The sequence below is a fragment of the Castor canadensis genome, chromosome 18, assembly GCF_047511655.1.
Source record: "Castor canadensis chromosome 18, mCasCan1.hap1v2, whole genome shotgun sequence".
Classification (NCBI taxonomy): Eukaryota; Metazoa; Chordata; class Mammalia; order Rodentia; family Castoridae; genus Castor; species Castor canadensis.
In genome coordinates, this window is record NC_133403.1 from 45,853,803 (window position 1) to 45,878,022 (window position 24,220).

General features: G+C 47.4%; 1 protein-coding gene across 3 annotated transcripts; it reads right to left on the minus strand.

Annotated features, from left to right (window-relative positions):
* Positions 1-734: 734 nt before the first annotated feature.
* Positions 735-23,959, minus strand: Stx2 (syntaxin 2). 3 transcript variants are annotated; one of them, XM_020180836.2, is made up of 11 exons: positions 23,813-23,959; positions 18,663-18,737; positions 13,753-13,852; positions 12,387-12,461; positions 9,787-9,860; positions 9,059-9,167; positions 8,377-8,450; positions 8,139-8,276; positions 6,104-6,214; positions 5,028-5,149; positions 735-2,896 (listed from the first exon to the last, which is right to left on the minus strand). In XM_020180836.2, exons 1-10 carry the CDS (start codon positions 23,840-23,842, stop codon positions 5,069-5,071), a joined length of 867 nt encoding a protein of 288 aa, XP_020036425.1. In that variant the 5' UTR covers positions 23,843-23,959; the 3' UTR covers positions 735-2,896; positions 5,028-5,068. The 3 variants fall into 3 exon arrangements, with proteins under 3 accessions (XP_020036425.1, XP_073917460.1, XP_020036578.1); XM_074061359.1 differs by lacking the exon at positions 23,813-23,959 and adding an exon at positions 22,675-22,927; XM_020180989.2 differs by lacking the exon at positions 5,028-5,149.
* Between the last annotated feature and the right edge of the window lie 261 nt (positions 23,960-24,220).

Consider the following 24,220-nt stretch of genomic DNA (forward strand, 5'->3'; position numbering starts at 1 on the left):
CAGACAGGATGCATCCAGTCCCCTTTGCCTTGACCACAGCTGTCACTCTGTCCACATCGCCACATCACTTACCTGGGGGGGTCTTTTTTTTTCTCCCTTTGCCACACACTCCCTTTGATACAGCTGGAGGCAGGAACCAGGATGATGCCTTTCAAACAAAAGTGGTGAAACATCTGGGTACCATCCCCATCTTCCAGGGGCCCCAGAATGGAGCCAGGGACCCAGACCCTATCCCACGTCAATGCAGAACCTTTGAGGTTGAATCCTATCTCAACTTGGTACATTTATTAAGCTCATGGAAGAGTGGAGTTCAGACTGATTAGAGAAATGCATAAAAATTCATTTAGGTGATAAACTATTTTCTTTCAAGGGTATAAACAAAAGAACTAACTCATTGAATGTGCTCAGCAGATAATGATTTGAAAGGTAATTTCAAATCACAGTGGAAGAAACCCACAAATAAGAGAAAAATTTCCTCCAGGATCATCTTATTTTTCCTTTCTTAACATTCTGGTTTTGAACATCACTTTCCAATATGGACAGGAATTCAGTAAGGGTCAAAGAATTAAGAAAATCCCACTTAATAAGAGAAGCTGGAAAGGATTGATGAAGAAGGCAGAGAACAAATACTTCAGAACACAGCAGGGAAAGGACTCCCCCCGAATAAGCATCAAAGAGAATCTGTCAAATTGACATTAAAATCCAAACCAAATGACTATGACATATAGCCCACATCCACGAAAGAACTATTTGTTATAAACAGCAAGAATTTGGGGGTCCTTATTCTGACAGAGCTGACAAGTGAGTCGTGAACAACAGAAGCTTATAACAATGATACAAAAAAATCAAAGAATACATTATTATGTATAACAATAGGTACAAGAAAGAGTTAACTGTCTTACAACAATTTATTAATGTATATACAATAAATTATCTTCCCCCAAAATCTTTCCAGAAATGACAAGGCAAGAAAGTATTTCTTTTTTGCATCTCTGGGAGATTTTTAGTGTAAACACAAAATATTTGAAGAAATGATTTTTTTAAGAAAGTAACAAGTGAATCTGTAAATGTACTTTTAAAAGTCTGATTTTAAAGGCATGAGGCTTAGACATCCAGAGGTGCTCTCCGACAGCTGGCTTTCTCACTCTAACACAAGTTCACAACTCCCGCTAGAAAGGCACATTGGGCTGGTCTCAGGTCCACAGGAGCACCTGAGAAGACGAACAAGAGACATGACACAAGCTGAGGACTAAGGGGCAAGTGGAAGAGGTTCCCGTCAGCATGCAGGTCCTCTGCAGCTGGACTCGACGACACCCGACATGCACAGAGATATGAGCTGAAAGGCTCCTGTGCCCGCCAGACAGGTCAGTCCTTCAGCGTGATGAGCCAGCAAGCATTTTGACGGTGCGTGTCTCTAGACCAAAAGAACACTACTCCTATACTACTTGTTGCACACAGGATAGTTGTCAGCAAGTCATAAAAGGCAGGAATGCAGACATGCAGCTGAGCCAAGCCACTAGGAGAGGGAACATGAATGAGTGAAACTCATGGTTGTGTGACACAGGAATGTGGTTTCTAAACTGTGCAATACCAGCCACACTTAGTGTTCAGAAGTCAACATATCTACATCGGTTCAAGCCAAACAATGCTAAAAGAGTCCCATGCTCACGCAGCATGGACAAGAGTAGCCAGGACTGACTAGACTTGGGACATCCTTCACCTTGTCCTGACTAGCTACTGTCTTACTAGGTATCTGTTCACTTGGTCCTACATTTAAAAGTCTAAAATTAAGCCATATTTTACACAGAAGGCATTAATAAGGAATATGATGTTTAAGCATCATAAATTCTTTAAACTTTGGGAATTACCTTAGAGTTCAGCAGACTATTAAGTACTGAAAACACTGAGTGATCTGTGCAATAGTTTCCATTCACAAGAATTACTTAGCTCCTGGGAATCACTCCCTCGAGTTCAGAGCAGTAACTCTCGGTGTCTCTGCCATCTTAAGCTCAGATGTTGTCACTGTAAACAGGAAAGACAACCCTGCTTCCATGAACACAGAGACACATCATCTTTACAGTGCGTAACTGTTTTCACCTCAGGCATGGGCGGGGAGAGGCCTCTCCTGCGCGCTCCCCAAGCCAATGTCAGCAGAAGGCACAGGAAGGGCTTGGAAGGCTGTGCAGCCAGTGTTCTGTGTCGATGGCAGCCTGCACACTGCCATAGGGAAAAGACCTACACTGCCTAGCTCCTCCACAGGCAACAACGAGCATATAAAAGGGGTAAATTAATGTGAATATATTAAACGATTCGTAAACATTTAAAATTACAAATATCTTACAAAACAGCTGTGATAATAAAAATTGTGTCTACAAACAAGACAAACGCAAATTAAACATAGTACAAAAAGTCTCTTAATTAGCACATGTTGGTTGGGAGGAGGGGAGGAAAAGCTAGTCTTAGACCTGCAATCAGAAAGTATTCCTAATTAAACTTTGCACACACTTTTAACACTGAAGTATCGTTTAACAATTGAAATTTTCAATCATTCCTTAGTTCAAGGCCACTGAAACAAGAGTCACACTATCAAGTCTCTGTGGTGCGCTATGAAGAGCGCGAGGACATCTGGGTAACCCCTTACAGCACTGCGTCATGGTGGTCTCCTGCGCAGACCTCCTGCTGTGCCATCTGCTAACACAGCGCTGGCCTCAGCCCGAGCAGTCTCCTGTCTCAGTTCACTCCTGAAATGACAGGATGTTGACTTTGCTGTAGGTGTGGTCTGACTCTCCAAGGGTAAATAGCTCTTGGGATGTGGTTGCTACGACAACGTTGTTGCTAGGATAACTCCAAGGGTCACAAGCAAAATAACTACACAAATAATAATGAACACCATTTTCTGCAAGACAAAGAAAAACGTTAATTTGCAATGTATCAAAGGAAAAACCAACAATGTCATTTTCTAACAAAATCGTTCTGAAATTTGGGACAGTTTAAAACAAGACCATCATTAAGGAGCCCCACGGATGCTAGGAAAGTCGGAGAAGAGGAAGCTCCCTAAGATGTGCTGCAACCTAGACCTGTGGGGACTGACTGCACCACGGGGTAAAGCAGCAAAGTGTGCCTCTGGTGACCCGGGCGTTAACAAACCCTCTCCTTTGATTCTAATGAAATTCCAGAACTGCTGGTCAACAGATGCACCTTTTTAAAACCTTAAATTTCTTACTGGCTGAAAAAAATCCCATTTGTCCTTTTCTTTTACATTTAAGCATGCATATGTGCGTAAGAAATCAACAAGACATCAGCTCTGCCTTCACTGCACCAGTGGCCTAGACCCAGGGAACAACTTCTTGTTTTTAACTGGCAAACATCCTCAAGCAATCTAAAGCTAAACCACCTTTGGCTGAAGACATTGGTGTCCTCAGGTAGCCGTGTGAGGAAAAGGGAGGGAGACAGAAGACAGAGGCAAGCCGTGCTACATGGCCACAAGCTGTCTTTCTAAACGGCAGAGTCCTCATTCTAAGTCACAGCTACCAAATGTGCCACCAAACACGTGCCACCAAACCTGTCACTGTCGTGGATGAAATCCTATTGCTCATGGCATAGTGCCTGCCTGGCATGCACAAGGGCCTGGGTTCCAGCAAAAGGAAAAGGACAGAAAGCAAGCCTGACTAAAACATCAACGCTGCCTTCACGGACAGAAGCGACAGTTGGCAAGGACTCTAAGCTGGATTAGGAAGGAGGACCAGCCTGTGTTCACCCTCCTCTGTTACAGGTATGAGGGAATCAGCTGACACAGGACCAGATTTCCCCAGGGTCACGGCAAGAGGAACCGTCTGCTAGTCAAGGTCAATACCAACCCATCCACAAAAAGCAGCGACCTCACTGGACCCCAGCTGAAAACTAACTATCACTAAGGTGACCACATTAAATGCACCATGCTATGGCCACTACAAAACATAAAGAAAAGGGACATTTTAGAAAGCATTATGAAAAGAGTGGAAAACCCCATCACCTTAGCAGAGGAAAATCACATAGGCCGTGCTTTCGGCAAGCGAAGGGGCACACGCTAGGTGAGACTGTGGGCACCTGCCTGGTGGAAGCCGAGTGCAAAGAGCCCTTCCACAGCTGAGGGCCAGCGCCACACTGGGCTGCACACACATCGGAGCCCCACCTCGAGGGCTGCACCGGTGAGCTGGAGCTGAGCAGGGCAGGTACTGCATCAGGAAAGAAACCTTACAGAGGAAAACACCCAGACACTAAAGAAAACCACCAAGTGACAATCAAACCTGAGTCCCTGCCACACAGGAGGGTGAGCTCAAGCACGACAGCCTGAACATTCTGGATGCCCTGGGCACCTTGCACACCCCACCACCACAAGACGCCAAGCAGTGAGGAGCAACTATGCGGAGGGGGCACCCTAACTTGGGGGTCAATGCATGAGGCATCGAGGAAAACAAATGGAGTTTAGGGAAAGTGAAATTCACATGGTGAGCAAACAATAAGGTGAGGGCACTGACATGAAGAAGTCTTTAAGAACTAATTGCATGCTAGTACATACAGCTTTCATTTTAATGAGAATTTACTTTTGAAGAAGACAGAAGCCACCAAATAGAAAATCAGACAAGGGTTTCATCTTATCACTGTCTCCCACAGTAAAAGGTGAGTCACTACATTTCACAAAGTCATTTTCACCGGTTGCCGTTGCTCTAAAGCGACAGTGTAAGAGCTCAATTCATCAGGCCAGACGTCAGCTTTTAACGGGCGATGAACTTTCCACCTGCTGTGGCAGGTGCTCCAGAGCACACTGAGTGCAGGGAAGCGCCCCCGAGAATGCCTCCTGTCACACAAACACACTGACATGGTGCGAGTGCCCCAGCAGTGACAGAACCTCACATGGAGTGGTGGCCTTGGTGTGACACTGGACAGCCACTGGGCAATCAGTGGATAGGCATGTATGCTTTCAAACCTGGCGAACACCCCTGGCTGATTGAAAGGTTAATAAGTGAATCAGTTGATTAGTTACTTACTGCCGCCCTGTCAGAGAGGCAGGCACCCAGCCACCACACCATCATTTGCCAACTGACAAGCCGATAATCAGAGCAAGCACAGCGAGGAGGGCTATGGACACAGCAGCAATTATCCACTTTTTCTGTCAAGGAAAGCAAGCTGATTACACCATGCCGACACACACTGCCTCCTCCTTCCTGGGAAACTGCACTGCCCACCAGAGCTAACTAAAGTTAAGTCACAGGACACCTGCTGGATTCTGCAGGCCACTTCCAGTTCTCAGAGAGACTGAACTTCCAAGGTTCAGACTAGAGGGGACAGCAGTAGGTCTCATCAGTGACCACACTGCACAAGTTTCTGAGGAACTGAAATAGAAGGTGAGCTTTTCTCACATCTGCTGAGCCATGCTGGCTCTGGCTGGGAAGCCCCTTTCTTTGTCTCCTGTCTGCTGTTAGCAGTGATAAGCTCTGTAGCCACTGTCGTCCCTGTGAGACTCTCGAGACTGAGACAGGGTGTCAACCCTACTGACAGGCTTCCATCACCTCTCTACAAAAGCACCAGAGCTAGGAGCATAAGTTTTAAATTCTTCCCCAGTAATGTGAATTCACAAGGGTTTCCCCTCATGCTTCTCGATGCAAAATACATGGGTCTCTTGCAAAGAGCCTCTGTCTTTGAGGGTCCCTTCAGTGGTGCCATGAAAGACACCAGGCCACTGGCTCAGGTAATGCCCTTCTCTCCTGTAAAGCAAAGGATTAGCAAATAAGCTAACTGAGAAAAAAGGTCCACTGCATAAAACTTGTAGCCAACCATTTTCAGGAAATCTCCAATCCACTGGTTCTGGAACTATCCAGAGCTCAAAGATCCAAGATGCCCAACCCAAAGCAGGGAAGCAGCACTGACTTGAGGTTATGAAGGGTTTTGGTTACTTAGAATACAAAATGCTTTCTACTCAGTTTATCTCAGAAACTTCTAAAATTTTTCACAGAAAGAATTATTTAAACATTTAAGAAATTTATTTTCTTGGCAGGCTTACAATACTGTATTATAACGTGAAACCCAATGAAGAGAAAACACTTAGTTGTCAAAGGCAGCTCACCCTTCTTGCTTTGCTGTGGTACTTCTTAGCCTTTTTTGTTTCCTCCTTTGCATGTTCCACGTAGTCTGTGGCATTCATAACATTCTTCTCTATGTTATTAATCATTTCACCCTGAAAACAAAAGTTTCAGCCTTAGCCCTCTCCAGAGGACTGTGTCATGCATGTTAAGACACCACAAGTCAGAAAGGTCATCTATACACGTCACGTGGTGAGATGAGTACTGATTTTTTCACATCTACAGCGAGATGGAGGGTGAGACCATCATGGGTGTGTCGGTATGAAGCAAGCACAATTCAGTTTACACTTTCAACGCATGGCGTGGATGGGTGGACAGCTGCGTCAGACTCTGAGGCAGGCTTCAGCGTGCAATTTTCACACATGTGCGGTGAAGGAAAGGCAGCAAGCTCGGGTAAGCTAAGTTCACCACAGTGCGCGGCATTGGATATGTGAGCGACGGCATCTCTTCTAACGGAGAAAATCACGGCACTTCTTTAACACATCAGTACTGAGTACAGGCTCTGAGTGACGTTAGGTGGACTGAATTATTAACAAAAATGCAAACCGAGGGGTCTGTCACAGCATGTAGGAGGAGCACGCAACCTGGGTTCTGTCACTGGAAGACAGTGTGCAGTCGCAAGCAGCAAAGCACTGAGGAAGGACGGACAGATAACTCATCACTCAAAGGTACATGCCCTACTAGATAAGTCAATGCCATGCAACATGAGCAGACGTCTCAAAGGAATCAGGGAAGTGAAACTACAAATGTGAGGCCTTTCTAATGCACGGTGCTTGGCATGGAACAATTTTAATTAAGGCCTAATTACAAAGTCACTACTGTTCTTTCTGTATAGCTGGTTTCCCTCAGATACTCTCTAAAAGAATGACACCAACAGTCACCAGATGGAGCCCCACTCTCTAGTTCTTATACGGAAGGTAACAGTCCACCCGAGACCAGAAAGAACATGCATACCCCACACTTGCCACCGCAGTGTAGGCTTCTTCTAGAAAATGCCTGCTATGAGTTTCTCATGCTTATCTGTACGACACACTTCTCAAAATAAACATCATTCTTTGAAAGGCTGTTGGAGCCCATGGGAATGATTTCCCTCCGTGAACTGACTTCCCAACCTGCTGTACAGCAGCCAGCAAAACAGAAAATAATTGGATGTCAGCCTTTTCCAATGGGAAGCTGTAGCCAAAGCAGATCCTAATGCCAGTGTCGGGAGGAGTAAGGAAGCGTCTGCTTACAATGGGTGCATATGAATGCTTCTGCCTCACCTGGGGTCAGCTGCCTCCTAACCAGCCACCCACACCTCCAGTGGGGTCTGACAATCATGGATGACCGATTCAGTCCCAGAGCACATGAGAACATGCAGACACTGACAGACACGTGCCATCTTGGTGCACACACAGTTTTACATGTTTGTAATGGCGAGAGTTCTCCAGGCTTCTCAGGCCCTTCCCAGCTTCCTCCACTCCCGGCCTGAGCTGCGGGCATACTGAGAACAAAGCCTAGTGAGTACAGTTTTTATCTCTGCCATGATTCATTTATTTGTTCAGACACTCTCCCCATCATCACCATAATGCATGCTCCTGGGAGGAACTTGAAAGCAGGTGTATTAGAGAGAAGTATTTACTAAGCTATGTGGTATATTTTCCTCTGGGACCACAGTTTTATGTCCTGAGCTCACACCATGTGTGCTTATACATGCATTTTATACCTGTAAGCATGTATGGAATGCATGTAAAACTTTTGTATCCTCTTTTAACCTAAAATTCTAGCACAAACATTTTCATATTTCATTAAAAACTCCTTGAACAAAACCTTCATGCTGCCCATGGCTGTCCACCAGGCTGGCTGGCTATGAACGTGCCACAGAATTAACTAGATCAGCCCCCACACTAGCAGAAGGTGAAGTGGCTCTCCAGTATTTCAGTATTCCACTCAGCACTGCAATTAAATCTTGAATTCTGATACTGGATGCAAAAGAGTGGCTTCACCTGGGTGACTTCTGTTTGGAGTCGCTGTGGTTACCTGAGTCTCCACAAACATGGCCATATCCACGAACATCTCGTGCAGCTCTCGGATGCTGGTCTCCAGCTTCATGATGTCTTTGTGACGTGACTCGATTTCATTGAGGGCTTGTTTAGTAATTTGTGAATCGGATATAATCTTTGAAAAACAAAAGAAAAGGAATATTACTGACTGATTGGCTTGGAAGTTATGAAGCAACCTGTGTGCACGAGCCCGTGGGCAGCCGCTCCCCACTCACATCTGAGGTGAAGACGGACGGCCTCCCACTCTCCAGCATCTCCTCCAGCTCCTCGTCGGTGGTGGTCCTTCCAGCTAAGGACGACAACCCGACCTCACTCAGCAGTGCATTCTTTCCAAACAGCAGCCTTCATCTAAGTTAGCAACTAACAGCTAACTTGTTACCAACATTTTAAACCAGGCTTTCCTGTGTATGTTTCTCACACACAGAGAATGAAGAGGAGAAGGAACCTAGGACTGAGTGGCAGGACACAGCAGGAGGGTTTTGTCATGAAGCAATCACAAAACCTCACCTTAACTACAGAATAACTTCGTGCACATCAGTTTTCCTACAGGCTGAACCTGGTTTCTGGCCCAACATGGCAAATGTTAGGTGGATAAGCAGAAGTGGGAAAGGCTGCCCCCAGCCAGGGCGGGAAGGGGCTGCAGGACACAGGAATGCCTGAAGTAATGACTGCAAGCTTTCCAAGGTTGACTAAAACTCTAAAAGGATTGCTAGTTAGAAAGTAATTTAAAGTCCACTCAGAATTTTTTCAAGACTATAAATAAACAATGGTTTTGGAGACTCAAGGAACAGGCTGCCATGAAGGTCAGACTGTTGTGATACCGATAAAAACAGATGGAATTTCTTGTCTGCTGTTCACGGGCGCTTGTTCTTGAGGCCACAGAGCCTGGGTACTCACTGATCTCCAGCTGACGCCGAATACGTCCCTTACTTCGCTCTCGAAACAGAGTCTGTGCTTCATTATACTCTGTCATGACTTCCACGAACTTTCGAGACAGCACTGAATGCTAATAAGTAACATGGAAAAACGACATTACCTTCTAACGGTCACTTCTGTTGAAAGTGAGATGTAAAAATATTACAGGCCTGAAATGCAAACTATTAATGTACTAACTCCCTCAGTGCATGCTGTACTAAAACCTATGCTAAGAAGACCATATACATTCTTGTTTAATGTCCACAGTGACCCTCCTGTCACCTTTGTGTCCATCCCTGAGAGGAGAGAACACTGTCATTTACAGAGGTCAGTCAGCTCCTGGGAACTGCTCTATGAACAAGGATCGGAGGGAGGAACCCAGCAAGCTGCCCGAGCTGCACACTGAGCCACCTCTGCCACACCGGGCTGAGTGTACCATGTTTTTCTTTGCCACACCATGAACCATGAGAAGATGAACACCACACCACCGCACTGAAGCAGTCTGATAATGCTCTACTCTTCAAAGCAGAATTCTGTCCAGGGCTGAACAGATGCCTCTTAACGGTAAAAGATACAATCTATAAACACTATGCCCTGTCATTCAGAAATGTGGTAAGGAAAAGATGACAGCAAGGATGAAAGGCTCTGAGCGGAGGAAGTGATGACATTCTTCCACACCCCTCTAGTCTAAACGAGGCTGATGATCACACCTGGGTTCTTCGTATCCGAAGATCCACTGATGTCCGGTTCCCGCTCTCATCCTGATCAAAACTTTGTTCAATAGCTAGAAAGAAACAGAATGAGTTAGCTTTCAAACTCAAAAATCTGTTTCTTCAGCCAAACTTAAGCTGTTTTTCTTTCCTGTTTTGGAAACAAATGTCATAAAACTAAAGAATAGGTGTCCTCTACAGGGCTGGGACCTGGCTCCAGCAGTACAGCACCTGCATAGCAGCACGAGGCCCTGGGTTCAAACTCCAGCACAGCAAATAAATACTTACTAAAAATAACACTCCTGAAGGACTATCCATCGAGAGGACTTGCTTTCCTACCCTAACGCACAGATACACATATGTACACTCATTTACTCATAGAAGAAAAGGAAAGCTAGCCCATAAACTTTGAAAGACAGTCACTACAAAGGGGGAGAAGAAGCTGGGGACAGACACAGAATGAAGCCAGAATTCCTTGAAATGTTTTGCTTTTAGAATGACATAAGTACTTCACACAACTATAATGCAAAATTAAACATTAAAAAAGCAATGTCTAAAATTTGAAAAAATGAAGCTTAACTATAGATTAAGTGACTTAATGATATAGTCACGCAGACAAGAGCTATCAAAGTGACTTTCAAAGCCAGGCGTCTGATTGTACACTGGGACAAAGCAAGGTAAACTGCTTTGAGTGATGACATCTCGGTGGCCAGTGCTACCAGGTTGCTTGGAGACTGCTTTATGTGGACAAGAGGGTAGAGGAAATGAGCAACCAGGATTTAGGGCACAGCTGAGAAGAGAAAAAGTTGTGACAGATCCCAAAGCAGCAGGCTCTGAGTACAAAAAAAAAAAAAAAAAAAAAATTAGCTCCCAGATTAAGCAAAACTCCTTCCTTAGTTCTTGATCTGAAGTATCAGTAAGCAATCCTAATGTATTTTATCCTAAAATTTTTAAATGCCTAGCTCTGTCCTCTGTAAGTGGCATGGATGGCAACAGATACCCCCAGGCAGACCTCAGTCTCTGAGTACAGTCTCTACTATGAGCAGGAGTCCTAGAGAAATAGCTCATCCCACCCTGGGGAAGAAAATGTTCCATATGAGACTAGATCATCAATCATGCCAGCAGGGAACTCATCAGAGGCCAAGAGGGCTGTGCCAAAAGGACTCAGAAGGCCAGGCAAGGTAGCACATGACTATAATCCCAGGAGGTGGAGACCAGGATTGCAGTTTGAGGCCAACACAGGCAAAAAGTTAGCAAGACCCCCATCTTAACAAAAGGCTGACCATGATGGTGCCCACCTGTGATCCCAGCTTTGTGAGGCCATGGGTAGGAGGCCAGCCCCAGGCAAAAGCAAGACCCTACCTGAAAAATAACTAAAGCAAAAAAAAAATATTTAGGACTCAGAAGTCCTGTTCTTGTCAGAAGATGGGACCATGTAAGCACCGGACACTGAGCAACTGAAACTCACAGCAAGTAAGAAGCAGTGACAGTGCTGCCAGCCCTCTCTGAAGGGTGCTGGAACCGACCAGCAAGAACCACACAAGAGACAAAATCCAGCTGATCCTGACTCTCCAGGGCCATCTGCATATGGGACAACCAGAGTTGAAGGGAGGGTTTACTCTGTAAAGAGCTATTTCAGCTGTGAATGATGACAGGAAGCAGCTGGGGTGTCACTACTAATAACTCCTAATCAATGTGTGGATGTTAGCAACAGTTATTGATAAAATCACAAACAGAATGCAGTCACATTTCCTGTAGTCATGACATCATACCATCTGTGATCAGATATATGTCTTCATATTTTAGACAATCTACAAGCCACCTGGATCAGGTGGATAGCAAGCACAGAGGACAGAGAACCTGCTGAACGACACATGGGTGCGTCCACAGCCCTGAGCATGGCATGTTCTGTAGGAAGGAAGCCGTGGCTCTCCAATGGAAGTAGTGCTGGGGGAAGAGATGGAGAAGGATCAGATCCAAAATGTCTGGCGGCACAGCAACCAACTGCAGTGCCAAGGCTTACTTGGGGTCAATTCAAGCCCCCCAAAATTAAAATGCCTCTGGAGAAATATAAACTCTGGATATTTTGGAAATAGTAGTAATTACAATTATAAATACTTTGAAACACAAACTTGAAATCATGTCTGTCTGGTGATCAGGTGGGCTGGAGTGCACAGGGGTCCAGGCAGCATCTTTGAAGCTTCTGGTTGAGTTTCTATAATAAGAGTTCTTCACAATCTACAGAGATTGTACTGGGTTCCATGCTAATACAATGTGTCTTTCTGCCAGATGGAGAAAAGCAACCTCTGTTTAGTCCTGCTGTGTTGTGGGCCCTGGTGCTGAGCTGAGCCAAACTGCCCTGCAGTCTGAAAGGACCTCAGCTGGGGAAAACACTACTCCACCTTCCCTAAGACCTGCAGTGTAGCCCAACAGAATAGCAAGGCAGGAGTAACTGCTTCGTGTTACCGGATGTGAATTAACACTTGTAATCTATTTTGAAGTGGTCACAGCTTGAATTTTGAAAATGTAAGAGAGTAAAAGCTTACAGGGAGGAAAATAACAATTGCTCTTGTTTTCATCATCAATAATCAAAGACTTACACTTTAACTTGGCTCGAATTTTGTTAGCAGTTTTCTTGATTTCTTTGTTCAGGTCTTCGAGCTCTTCTTTTATTTCTTTGAAAATTTAAAATAAGGCATCTGAGCATGGCATTCCACATAAGTACCACCCAATAACTTTAACAGAACAGCATTCTGTTACATATCCTAGTCCTCTTTCCCATGAGAAAACCTCAGCTTTCCCCACGGTTCTCCACGTGTGGATCTCGCTGGCAGCAGCGCCAGCTCTCCACTGCCTTGGCCCCACCCCAGACACTCCTTGGGGGCCCACACCCTGGCTTCACAAGCTCTCTGGGTGATTCTGGGACACACATAGTTAGAGAATTGCGGTTCAACCCAACTAATGGTCAACTGGCTGACTCCATCCAGTAGCAGAACCTGCACCCTCGCCCTAGACTGACATTAACCCTGGCCTTAACCTACCCCTACCCTGAAGGTGGAAAGCAGAGGTTCTGCTGCCTGCTAAACAAAGCCCGATGCACTGGTGCTGCCTCATCTTTTCCAGAGTTGGGGCTCTCCTGCACACCACCCCAACACACATCTCAGAACCACAAAGACAGGGAGGGAGTCACAGCATCCAGCAGAAGCAGAAGCTTTGGCTTGTGGGCTGAGGCTGAGGCAGGAAGAACCTTAGAGTGCAGGGGTTCAAGAAGCAACCTTGGCAACATAGCAAAACCCCCATCTCAAAACAGTAAATAAAAATTAAAAAGCAGCCCTCAGATGCAAGGCCACCAAGCTCTGTGAGACTCAGGCCCCAGAGCACAAGTTGGGAGACAACATCTACCCAGGCTTGAACCTCCTTCCATGCTCACACCATGCAACAAGTTAACATTTAACACCCTGTCCTTTTCAACGTAGGACCTGGTTTTCATTCTTCCACTGTATAGCTACTAAACAACTCTTAACCAAAGACAATGTATTTGCTTTCAGGGTGCCCTGTTACCACCTCTGTCCAATATTGTACTGGAATCAGTGAAATAAATCAATTAAAAATAAACAGTAGCCCAGCATAGGTGGCTGTCACCTGTAATCCTAGCTACTCAGGAGGCAGAGATCAGGAGGATTGAGGTTCAAAGCCAATCAGGGCAAATAGTTCATAAGACCCTATTTGGAAAAACCCATCACAAAAAAGGGCTGGTGGAGTAGTTCAAGGTGTAGGGCTTGAGTTCAAACCACATATTGCAAAAAAAAAAAAACACCATCAGGGAAGCTCAGAACACCGAGGGTTCCCGACACTGGCATCAGTGTCTATGCAAGCTTGCCACTCCAGTTAAGGTGAAGGTGATTCAACACCTGTGCTACAGGTGGGCAGCGTACAAGGCACACAGACAGACAGACGACAACATACTTCCTTCCGGATTTGGGGCAGAAAGAATGATGCTGTGATTTTTCTTCACATCTTCCACATTCTGAGCTATCTTGGTGATACTATTTCTGATCTCCTCCACCTGGGAGAGACACAGAGCACACAGTCATTACTGTGGCACACATTTGCTATTGCTCTCATTACCCAAAAAGGGAAGGACAGAGGAGGAAATACAAAGACACAGAAGGAATAAGAGCCTTTTCCATTCTTGCATTGACATTGTTTTTTAAAAGAGAAATGTTTGGCTCATCCTGTAATCCCAGCTACTCAGGAGGCAGAGATCAGGAGGATCAAGGTTAAAGGCCAGCTCAGGCAAATAGTTCATGAGACTCTGTTTTGAAAATACACAACACAAAACAGGGCTGGCGGAGCACCTGCATAGCAAGTGTGAGGCCCTGAGTTCAAACCCCAGTGCTGCCAGAGAGAGACAGAGAAGAGAGAAGAGAGAAGAGAGAGAGAGAGAGAGAAACTCAGAGCCTCACGATTGCAGGCAAGCACTATTACCACTTGAGCTAAACCTCCAACCCTGAGATGGGGTTTGAACTCAGAGCTTCACACTTACAAAGCAGATGCTCGACTGCTTGAGGCACATCCCTATCCCATTTTTTTTACTCTGGTTGTTTTCAGAGATGGAGTCTCATGAACTATTTGCAGGCTGGTCTTGAACCATGATCCTCTTGATCTCAGCCTCCCAAGAAGCTAGGATTATAGGCTTGAGCCACTGGTGCCCAGCAGTATTTCTACTTTTATGACTAAGGCCTGCATCAGTCAACATTCACTAGCAAAACGTATTAGGTTGTAAAAGTTCCTACAATCAAGCCCAAGCATGACCACCGATAGTGACAACCAGAAGCATAGCACCCCACTGCCAGGACGCCAGGTAAGAAGATGTAAGCTCACCCTGCAGAATGTGCCAATGGGAATGCTCTCCTATGAGGAGGAATCACAGTTCATCATACGTTTTATCTTTCATACTCATTGCCTTTGACTTTTAAGTGATATAATTTATTTAATATTTATTTCAAAATGTCATGTACTCATTGCGAGGTTTATCCAGATGGATTCATGACATTTTCAAAAATCTTTGTGGCTAAAAATAAATAAATAAATAACAAAAAAACAAACAATTTGATGTTTCACAAAAAAAGAAAAAAATCTTTGTGATAGGCTGAATAATGGCCCCAAAGATGCTGTGGCACCGTGGGGAACCTTGAGTGGGCAGAGCATCCTGGTTATCCAGGCTGGCCCGCCATATAACCACAAGTATCTTCAAGGGAGAAGCAGAGAGAGCTGCAGCTACACTGCTGCTGCTCCCCGCCATCCACTTAAAATGGGGATTGCAACACAGTGCACTCCGCAACCCCCGTCCACATCCTAATCCCGGCACCTGGGAACACATCACATTACACAGCGAAAGACACTTTGCAGATGCGATTACCTTGTACCATCTGGGATGGCCCAATGACCACAAGAGTCCTGACTAACAGACAAGAGGGCAATGTGAGGGAAAGGAGGTGGGAAATGAGATCAGAGTCTAGAGTGCTGCACTTTGAGGATGAAGAACAGGCCACAAGCCAAGGACACAGGCAGCCTCCAGAGCTAGGAAAGGCAGGGCAGGTCCCCTTCAGCCTCAGAAGGGACGCAGCTCTGTCCACACCTTGATTTTAGCCTGCGTGACTTAGTGCAGGCAACTAGCCTGTGGCGGTAAGGCAATAAATGTGTGTTGCTTCAGCACCTGGTTTGCAGTAGTTACAGCAGCCATAGGAAACTAACACACATGTGAACATAAATATTTTTATGAAAGAAGGTATTTTCCTCCACAATCAGTGAAAATAGGAGCTGTGATTTACATTTGCTGTAGGTCTAATTTCTAACCTAACAACTGTCACATACCCTTTTGTCTTAGGCTGCCTCTGGAAACCTCCATCCCTGCACCTTTATGAAGGGAGCACAGTAGGGAGAAGGTACAGACATCTTAGTTTGATCAGGAAGACAGTTCTGAAAGGGCACAGGGTCCCACAAGTCCCCCTGGCCCAAGCACCAGAGCACATTTTGAAACTCTAAGAATTAAAGGATAGTCCAAAACACAATTCTGCTTTTTTACAAAGAACATCTACTCCATCAAGCCTGGGTGTTATTTCCATTTACATGCAATTTCTGTAGAAAGGCGTATACTTCACATACTTATAATTTAATTTCATTAGTCATGTAAAAACAAAAACTGATTCCTTAAAAATGTGTGCTATGTCATTTTGAAGGCTGAAATGCAAGTCGTAGGATGCATTTGAATTTACCATTTCTGAAGTGAACTTGTGGTACACCTGTCAGAAAACAGAGGGCAAGCTCCAGCTCTGAGTCTCTAAAGGTGAGTGTGCATTAACAAGTATCATTCACTTTTTATATGTCTGAGAAGTCATTTGATAGAAATAACCTGAAAAAAAACTAACAAATGAAAGCTTGAGCTTAAATTCAAATCCCAATGGGGCCAGTGGTTCTCAAAGGTCCCAGTGCTTCCCTCCTCACCCCCAGGCCCAGGCACCAATAGCCAGAGGGGATTTGGCAGCAGAGTAGCAAAGGCTGGTGTCACCTTCCTAAGGCACTGGTCAGAGTTCTGCAGAGGAACCAAACCACCTTATAAAAGGCGACTGACTTACTTGGCTTTCACAATTGGAGGCTGGGTAGCCCCACGTCTAACAGAAAAAGACATCTAGACAATGCCCTCAGCTGCGATTTCAGCCTAACAACCGAATGGTCTTACTAGCTAGCATGCACGGCTCCATGGCTCAGGTGGATTTGTCTCTTTTTTTTGTTTTGGGTGGTCGTGGTATTGAGGTTAAACGCAGTGCCTCACACTTGCTAGGCAGGCGCTCTATCACTTGAGCCATTCTGCCAGCCCTGGATTTGTCTCTTTGCTCTCTTACTTCCCCACAATGGGGAATTCAGGATTAGCACACTTTCAGCCACCTGCTCAGCCATGATGCTCCCCAGCTCAGGGCCACAGGAGGGAGGGAGGAAGCACTGTCAACAGATCAAAGGCACCAGTGAGCCAGGAAAAACCCGGGAATCTTTAAAAACCTATCCTCCTCCTTAGAACAGTTCTATGGTTCTTTGGCATGTAGTCTACTGTAGTCATTTATTTGCATGGCAAATTAATAAACCTTTACTTTACTTTCTTCAAAACCCTGCTCTCATTATTTTAGTCAGCAGGGATTCCAGGGGACTTAATTTTCCACATCATACACTAACGAGGCAGAGAACCCAGTAGCTGGAGCCTTCAGAGCAAGGGGAACCCATGATGGAGTCCCTGGAGAGTGGCGGTGAAAGGCTGAAGAAGCTGCAGTCTGGTGTCCACCAGTACTGGGAAAATACACCTGACGCATTTTTCTTCATGTTTAACAAAGTCAAAGCATCTATTCTGATTCATTTAAAAAGTATGAAATAAGGCACTAGATCAAATGTCAAGCATTTAAGTGTGGTGCAGGCCTCAGAGCAGGGTAGGAGTAGGAATGAGAAAGATGGAAGGGTGGTGGACAGCAGCTAAGGTCAAGAACAAGGGTTACACCACCTCTGGTGCAGGCCAGTGTTCACATGGAATGCAGTCACTAAGCCATCTGTGATTTCCCTCCTGATAAGTCTTGTGTATAAGCAAATGCACAGTCATTCACTAAAAAATTTTAAGAAAACCTACCACACATGCCTTGTGCCCTAATCCCTTAGGGCACTCTGTGGGGAACCCCTGTGCAGCTGTGGAGACCATGCTCTGAGGCCAGGATTTCCGCTGCTGAGGACCAAGGAGTCCTCAGTCCTGAGAAGCCACAAGCCTTATGGTGAGAACTTTTAAAAGGCCACCTGAGGGTGTAGCTGACCTCCAGGGAGCCTGCAAGGGCTGCCTGAAACCACCCAACTCTGCCCCACAGAGGGAAGTATGGGCACCAGCATGTGCCATGCCAAGTCAACCCTGCCCAGGGGCACAGACAGACCTAGAGGAGGCTCACTACATCCTAGAGCAGACTTCAATGTCACTTGCACTCAATCCCTCTGCCAAGCTTAGACGAACAAGAATCAGAGACTCACATCTGTTTCAATATTAGCTAGTATTGCAACAGAACTAAAAGGCCCAGATAGCTTAATAGTTCAAGCAACATTAAAATATACTTGTTCAGCACTAGGGAAGTGGAAGCAGGAAGACTTTGAGTTCAAGGTCTTCAGCACTAGGGAAGTGGAAGCAGGAAGACCTTGAGTTCAAGCTTGGGATACATAACAACACCCTGTTTCAAAAGATAAACAAAAAATGGGCCAATGCTGATGGCTCCTACCTATAATCCTAGCTTCTCTGGAGGCAGAGATCAGGAGGATCGCAGCTTGAAGCCAGCCCCAGGCAAATAGCTTGCAAGACCCTATCTCGAAAATATGCAATCAAAAAAGGGCTAGCAGAAAAGGTTCTAGTGGTAGAGCACCTTCCTATAAGTGTGAAGCCCTGAGTTCAAACCCCAGTGCCATAAAACAAAAACACAACTGTGTTCCTTTTGATTCTGAGATGTACAAATGAAAAATAAATAAAGAGCTGGCGTAGTGGCTCAAGTGAGTGTCTGCCTAGCAAGTGTGAGGGCCTGAGTTCGAACCCCAGTACCATAAAAAAAAAAGGGGTCATGAATCACTGGAGACCAGGGACATGTCAAGGAAGGTACTGTTGACCAATTCAGTCACAGTAACATCACAGAGTGTACTTGTGAGGACAGTAATGTGACATGGGTCCATTGTTAACCACAGCACCATTATGCAGCACAGAGCTGCCCTGGTATCTCTATTATTTCTAATATGGCAAGCATAGTATTTTATTAATATAAGCAAGTTTACAGAGAGAAGTTCTGGGTTTCACTCAACACTCTTACCTGATGGAAGAAATCATCCATGAAATGGTCCTTTTCAACAACGATCGTCGTGTCTCCATCATCATTTTTCCTACACTGAAGTGGAAATACAAAACGAAAAATTCTTAGGCAGGCACTAAAGAAGCCAAAAGCAATTCAGGACCACAAGATAGAAACTCACTATAGCACCGTGTAACAAACTAGCAAGGCTCCACTCCCTAGGACAATCTAATCCTGCAACTTGTTCAGCAAAAGCCAGGAGGGGAAGGTGGAGCCCTTGGAGACAGGCAAAGGCTGGACTTCTCAGAACTGAGCAGCTCACAATCACTCATTCTCACTGTGTAAGTCAAAGGAGCTCAAGCTACTTTTGTGTTCATGCAGGGAGACTGCTTGTGCTGCTTATGTACATTTTCTGTGAAGATTGAAAGTGCTCACACACTAGTTACCTTTCCTAGAGCACACAGTAATTCTCAAAGACATTTCAACACACATTAGCTGGCACTCCTCACTTTTTCCAAAGTGGATAGCCTCCACACCATATGTCACGTTTAATGGTAAGAAACTTTAAGGAGGAAAGACAAATTAAAGAACACCTTAATGAGTGTCACTGGAGAAGAACAGAACCACCTTACCACGACTGAGAAGGCTAGAATGGTGTACTCACTAGAATCAATTTATGACACTATCAGAATTCAGAGGCAGGAGATGTCTAAGCTGGCTGTGCTCACACTCCATTGGGCAGAGCCTGGGGAGGGCTCTTCAGGCCTGGGGTCTGAGAACACAAGTCTGTCCAGGTTGCACAGGATGCTGGTGCTGCCAGCTGCAGGACTCACCTGGAAACCCTCCTTCCAGGCAGTCAAGAGCATCTGACACCAAAGGAAAGTCTAAATGAGCAAGAAGTAAGCCTGGAGCATGGCGAAATCACACGGAGTTTGTTAGTGACTGGCCACTGGCCACTAGCACCCCCAGTGAGGACTGACTGCCAGAGGCCCAGGGGAGGAACCTGCTCAGCCTTCCCCCCAAGGACCAGCCCTGTGAGTCAGCACAACGGTCCCCATGAAATGGAGTCTTTGCCCACTGAAAGTGTGACGCATAGCATTATTGCCCTACCACACACAAAAACTTAAACAAAATTCTACTAAGATTTGCCTAGGAAAAATCTGCAAATGTCAACAAATGTATCAAGCAAGAGCAACAGATCCTTCCTCTCTCTAAGGCAAAATCAATTTGGCCAGAAAACCAACAGTAATCTCTTCCCACCCTAGAGAACCTTTGCTCCTCCTCTTGCACCCAGGACCGCTGTGTGTGGATAAGTCAGCTCATTGGTTAAGGGGAAGGTGCTGCCCGGAGATAGAGAAGGAGGGGTGGTGAGGCAGGGCCCAGAGATAGAGAAGGAGGGGTGGTAAGCCAGGGCCAGCTTAAGGAAATGCACAGCTCACCTAAGAGGGTGATTTTACACATCCATGGAGCCAAGGGCAGGCCCCAGCCAGTGGCCTCAGGGCGCACCTGCACGCAGTATTCACTTGGCAGGAAGGTGGGCATGCCTTTTGAGGGGCAGGGCCAAATAATGCTGGGTCACCACTCTACTCTCCCTAGCACTGGAACTGCTCTCGAAAATACCTTATTGTGCTGCTGTTAACAGCCAAGGGTTACAGGTTGCATCCCCAAAACAGATGGTGAAGTCCTAACCTTCAGTGCCTCAGCATGAGCTGTATTGGAGCCAAGGCTGTTGCAGGTGTCATTAAGTCAAGATGGGTCACTCTGGAAAAAGGGTGAGTTCCTAATTCAGAATGTCTTACCTCTTCTAAGAAACAGACACAGGAGGCAAAGAAGATGACCAAAAGAGGGAGGCAAGGTTAGAGCAATGCCACTGCAGCCATGGCCGTGAAGCATCCAGAACCACAGCTGCCACAGTCTAGAAGACACAGGAAGAATCTCTCTCCTATCCCCCAGCTTTCAGTGAACAAAGTAAGATTACTTTGAGGTCCCTAATCCTAAAGCAAAACCATTCACCATGTTCTTATCATCACTGGTGCAGGAAGGGTTAGAAAAAAGAGTGGACACTTGCCTTATTTACTCTTTGCTAATCAAGCCAAGAAAAGCTGCTTGTGTATTCTACAAACAGATCTTTCTGAACATAAACCTGGCCATCTTTTGCTGAAATGGTCACACTCTCCTATTCTGGGACATACCGTTTCTTCATTTAACAAGTGCTTGAGCTCCTACAGGGTGGCATGGAAGACATTCTGCACGGCAAATGGTGCAACAGTGCTAGGTCTACTGTTTAGTTCTCATGTTAGGCTAGGCTTGCTGTCCCATGCAATGCTGACCCTCAGACTGCAGGGACATACTAGTAGAGGGAAGGGGAGAAAGGCCACTAGGAAAAACCCTCCTTGGAAGGAGTCCACTATTCTTGGGATGAAAGACCTTCCTCAACCAGAGGTGCTCACCTGACCCACAGAGCACAGATGATCCACAAAAATGCCACAACTCTCTCTGTTCTCCTTACTGTAGTACACAGCCAGTCCCATTCCAGAAGCCAGGGAGAGAAGTTAATTGATCACATGCCCTAGATGCCTTAGGGCAGCAGGCCTAGACCCTGTTCAGAGGCTGCAGTGATTCAGAGAGCAGAGGTTCCATCTGTGTGCCAGTAAAACAAAGCCCTAAGCACCCATCATGAATGAGTATCTGTGGTGCTGGGGAGCAAACCCAGGCCTTTCACATTCTAGGCAAGCACTCCACCACTGAGCTACATCCCAGCTCTTGGTTTTTTGACGCATGTAGCCAAGGCTGGCCTTCAACTCTCAATCCTCCTGCCTCTACCTCCCAAGTGCTGGGATCACAGGCTTGCACCACCATGCCTGGATAGTACAGCAGGAAAAAGTCTTAATTACTTCTGTTGGCCTACAAAGTCTCAGCTATTATACATTTTGTAAGCATCCACTATGGTGTCACTGTCAATAGAATGTCATCTTCACACATATGGAATACAACAAAAACAGATCTACTTTTAAGATAATTCAGCCTTCAAAAGAAGGAAATCCTGTCATTTGCAGCAACATGGATGAAGCCTGCGGTAAATGAAATAAACCAGGCACAGAAAAACAAATACTACTTATTCTCACTCAGGTGGAAGCTAGAAAGTTCATCTCCAAGTAAAGAAGTGAGTAATAGTTACGTGTGGTGAGGAAGTGATGGAGAAAAGACGGTTAATGGTCCAGGTGTGAAGCTGAATAGGAGACAACTTCCAATGTTCAAGACCACATGTACATTTAATTGTACAATTGTACATGTCTAAACCATTGCTACGGAGATCTTGAAAGTTTCCAGCACAAAGAAATGATAAACATCTGAGGTGACAGGTACACCAATTACCCTGACCTGATTATTCTACACTGCAAGCACACAAAGTCATACTGTACCCCCAAAAGTAGGTACAATTACTGTATCTGTCAATTACAAATAGAAATAATTTTTTTTCCTTGGGGTACTGGGGCTTGAACTCAGAGTCTTCACCTTGAGCCACTCCACCAGCCCTATTTTTGTGAAGGGTTTTTCGAGATGGAGTCTCACAATCTATTTGCCAAGGCTGGCTTCGAACTTCGATCCTCCTGATCTCTGCCTCCTGAGTAGCTAGGATTACAGATATGAGTCACCAGTGCCCAGACTAGAAATACATTTTTAAAATCTCAGTCTACTTGGAAGTACACTGCCTTTCCTCGCTGAAGTAAACGATCACTTGCAGTATCCCTCGAGTGCCCGCACTCTCCCCTCCTGTGTTAAGAAAGCAGAAAGGCCACAGTCCTAGTTCCCCAATGCATTATTTACTGGGGAAAACACACAGAATGCAGTTGCAGGTTGTGTCTGCCCCACCCAGCACCCAGCCCTGCAGACGCCCAGTTCGCGTGGCCTATCTGTGCTGACTCTGTGGTGCAGCGTCCTAGTCAAGCCAGGAGACAAAGCAGCAGGCAAAGGGACCCTCTAGGGCAGGGAAGACGTTTGGACAGGTGTTCCAGGTTGTGATAAGACCTACCTATGCTGTGCTGAAAGCAGGCATCGGCCCAGAAATGCAGCCCTGCCTCGGACAGGAGGTCCATGCTGGGCCCCTGCCTGGTCCCTGAGACTCTGTACGACCCGGTGTCTCCACCCAATGAAGTGCTCGCAGCCAGAGTCAGAGGGCCACCAAGGCCCTGGCCCAATCGAGATGGCATCTGCCCTCCATAGCTTTGGGAGCAGCGCGGGGTAAGGCAAAGGGAACTCCCTGCTAAAGACCCCCCTACTGGAGCCCCGCCCCAGCAGCCCGTGTCCCAGGACAGCCTGAGATCCTGCCCTGGGGACCCAGCTTGGAGTCCCCGCCCCAAACTCCCGCCCTTGGGACCCCATTGGAGCCCCCGTCCCAAGACTCTCAGAGACCTCAAAAACCAGCCCGGAGTCCCTGCCCCAAGCGCTCGACTTAGGGACCCCGCGCCCTAGGGCGCCACTAGACCCCGGAGACCCCACCCCAGGACGCCGAGAGACCCCATAGACCCCGCCCGGAGTCCCGCCCTGGGGGTACCCGATTGGAACTCCCACCCCAAACTCCGCCTTCCAGATCAAGCTCGGAGATCCCGCCCTAGGGCACCCCGAGACCCCGCCCCAGGGGCCCCGAGACCCCGGGGACTCCACCCCAGGGAGCCTGGTGACCCCACCCAGAGTCCCCGTCCCGAGCTCCCGCCCGGGGGACCCGGCTTGGTGCCCCCGCCACAGGACGTCCTGAGACCTCAAGACCCCGCCCGGAGCCCCCTCCCCGAGCTCTCTACTTCGGGACCCCGCGCCCTAGAGCGTCCCGAGATCCCGTAGACCCCACACCAAGCTCGGCCCTCGGGACCCGATTGGAGTCCCCGCCCCAGGATGCCCCGAGACTCCTGAAGCCCCCGCCCCAAACTCCCGCTTCCAGACCCCGACCAAAGCCCCCGCCACAGGGCGCCCCCAGATTCCTGGCGACCCCGTCCTCGGGCGCCCCGAGACCCCGCCCGGAGCCCCTGCCCCGAGTTCCCGCCCTCGGGACCCCGCTTGGCGCCCCCGCCCTCAGGACCACTGGCGTCTCGGTCCCGGGACCCCGCCCAGGCCCCGAGCGCCATCCGCCCCGCCCCGTCCCGCCGGCCCGGACCGCTACCCGGCGCGGCGCTCACCGCCGTCAGGTCCGGCAGCCGGTCCCGCATCCCCGCCGGCAAGCCAGGTGGCGCGCCCCGCCGCTCAGGCCTGCCCGGCGCCGCCTCCGGCCGGGCCTCGGACTCTCGGGTGGCCGCGTCGCCGCCTCAGCCCGCCGGGGTCCAGGCCCCGCGCCACCGCCCTCCCTCGGGCCGGCGCTGCCAAGGCAACCGCGCCCGAGCGCTCTGCGCATGCGCGCCCCGCGCCCCGCCCCTCCCATTGGACTTCCAGCCGCGGCGGGCGGAGCGTCTGGAGGGGCGGGGGGAATGGGCGGGGCTATCGTGAGGGGCGGGGCTTTGCGGACGGGGCGGGACCCGGCTTTGGCTGCTCTGGCAGGTCAGCTAGCTGTGCCCTTTGTCCCTTCCTGCCTGGTCTGAGACTAGAGCTAA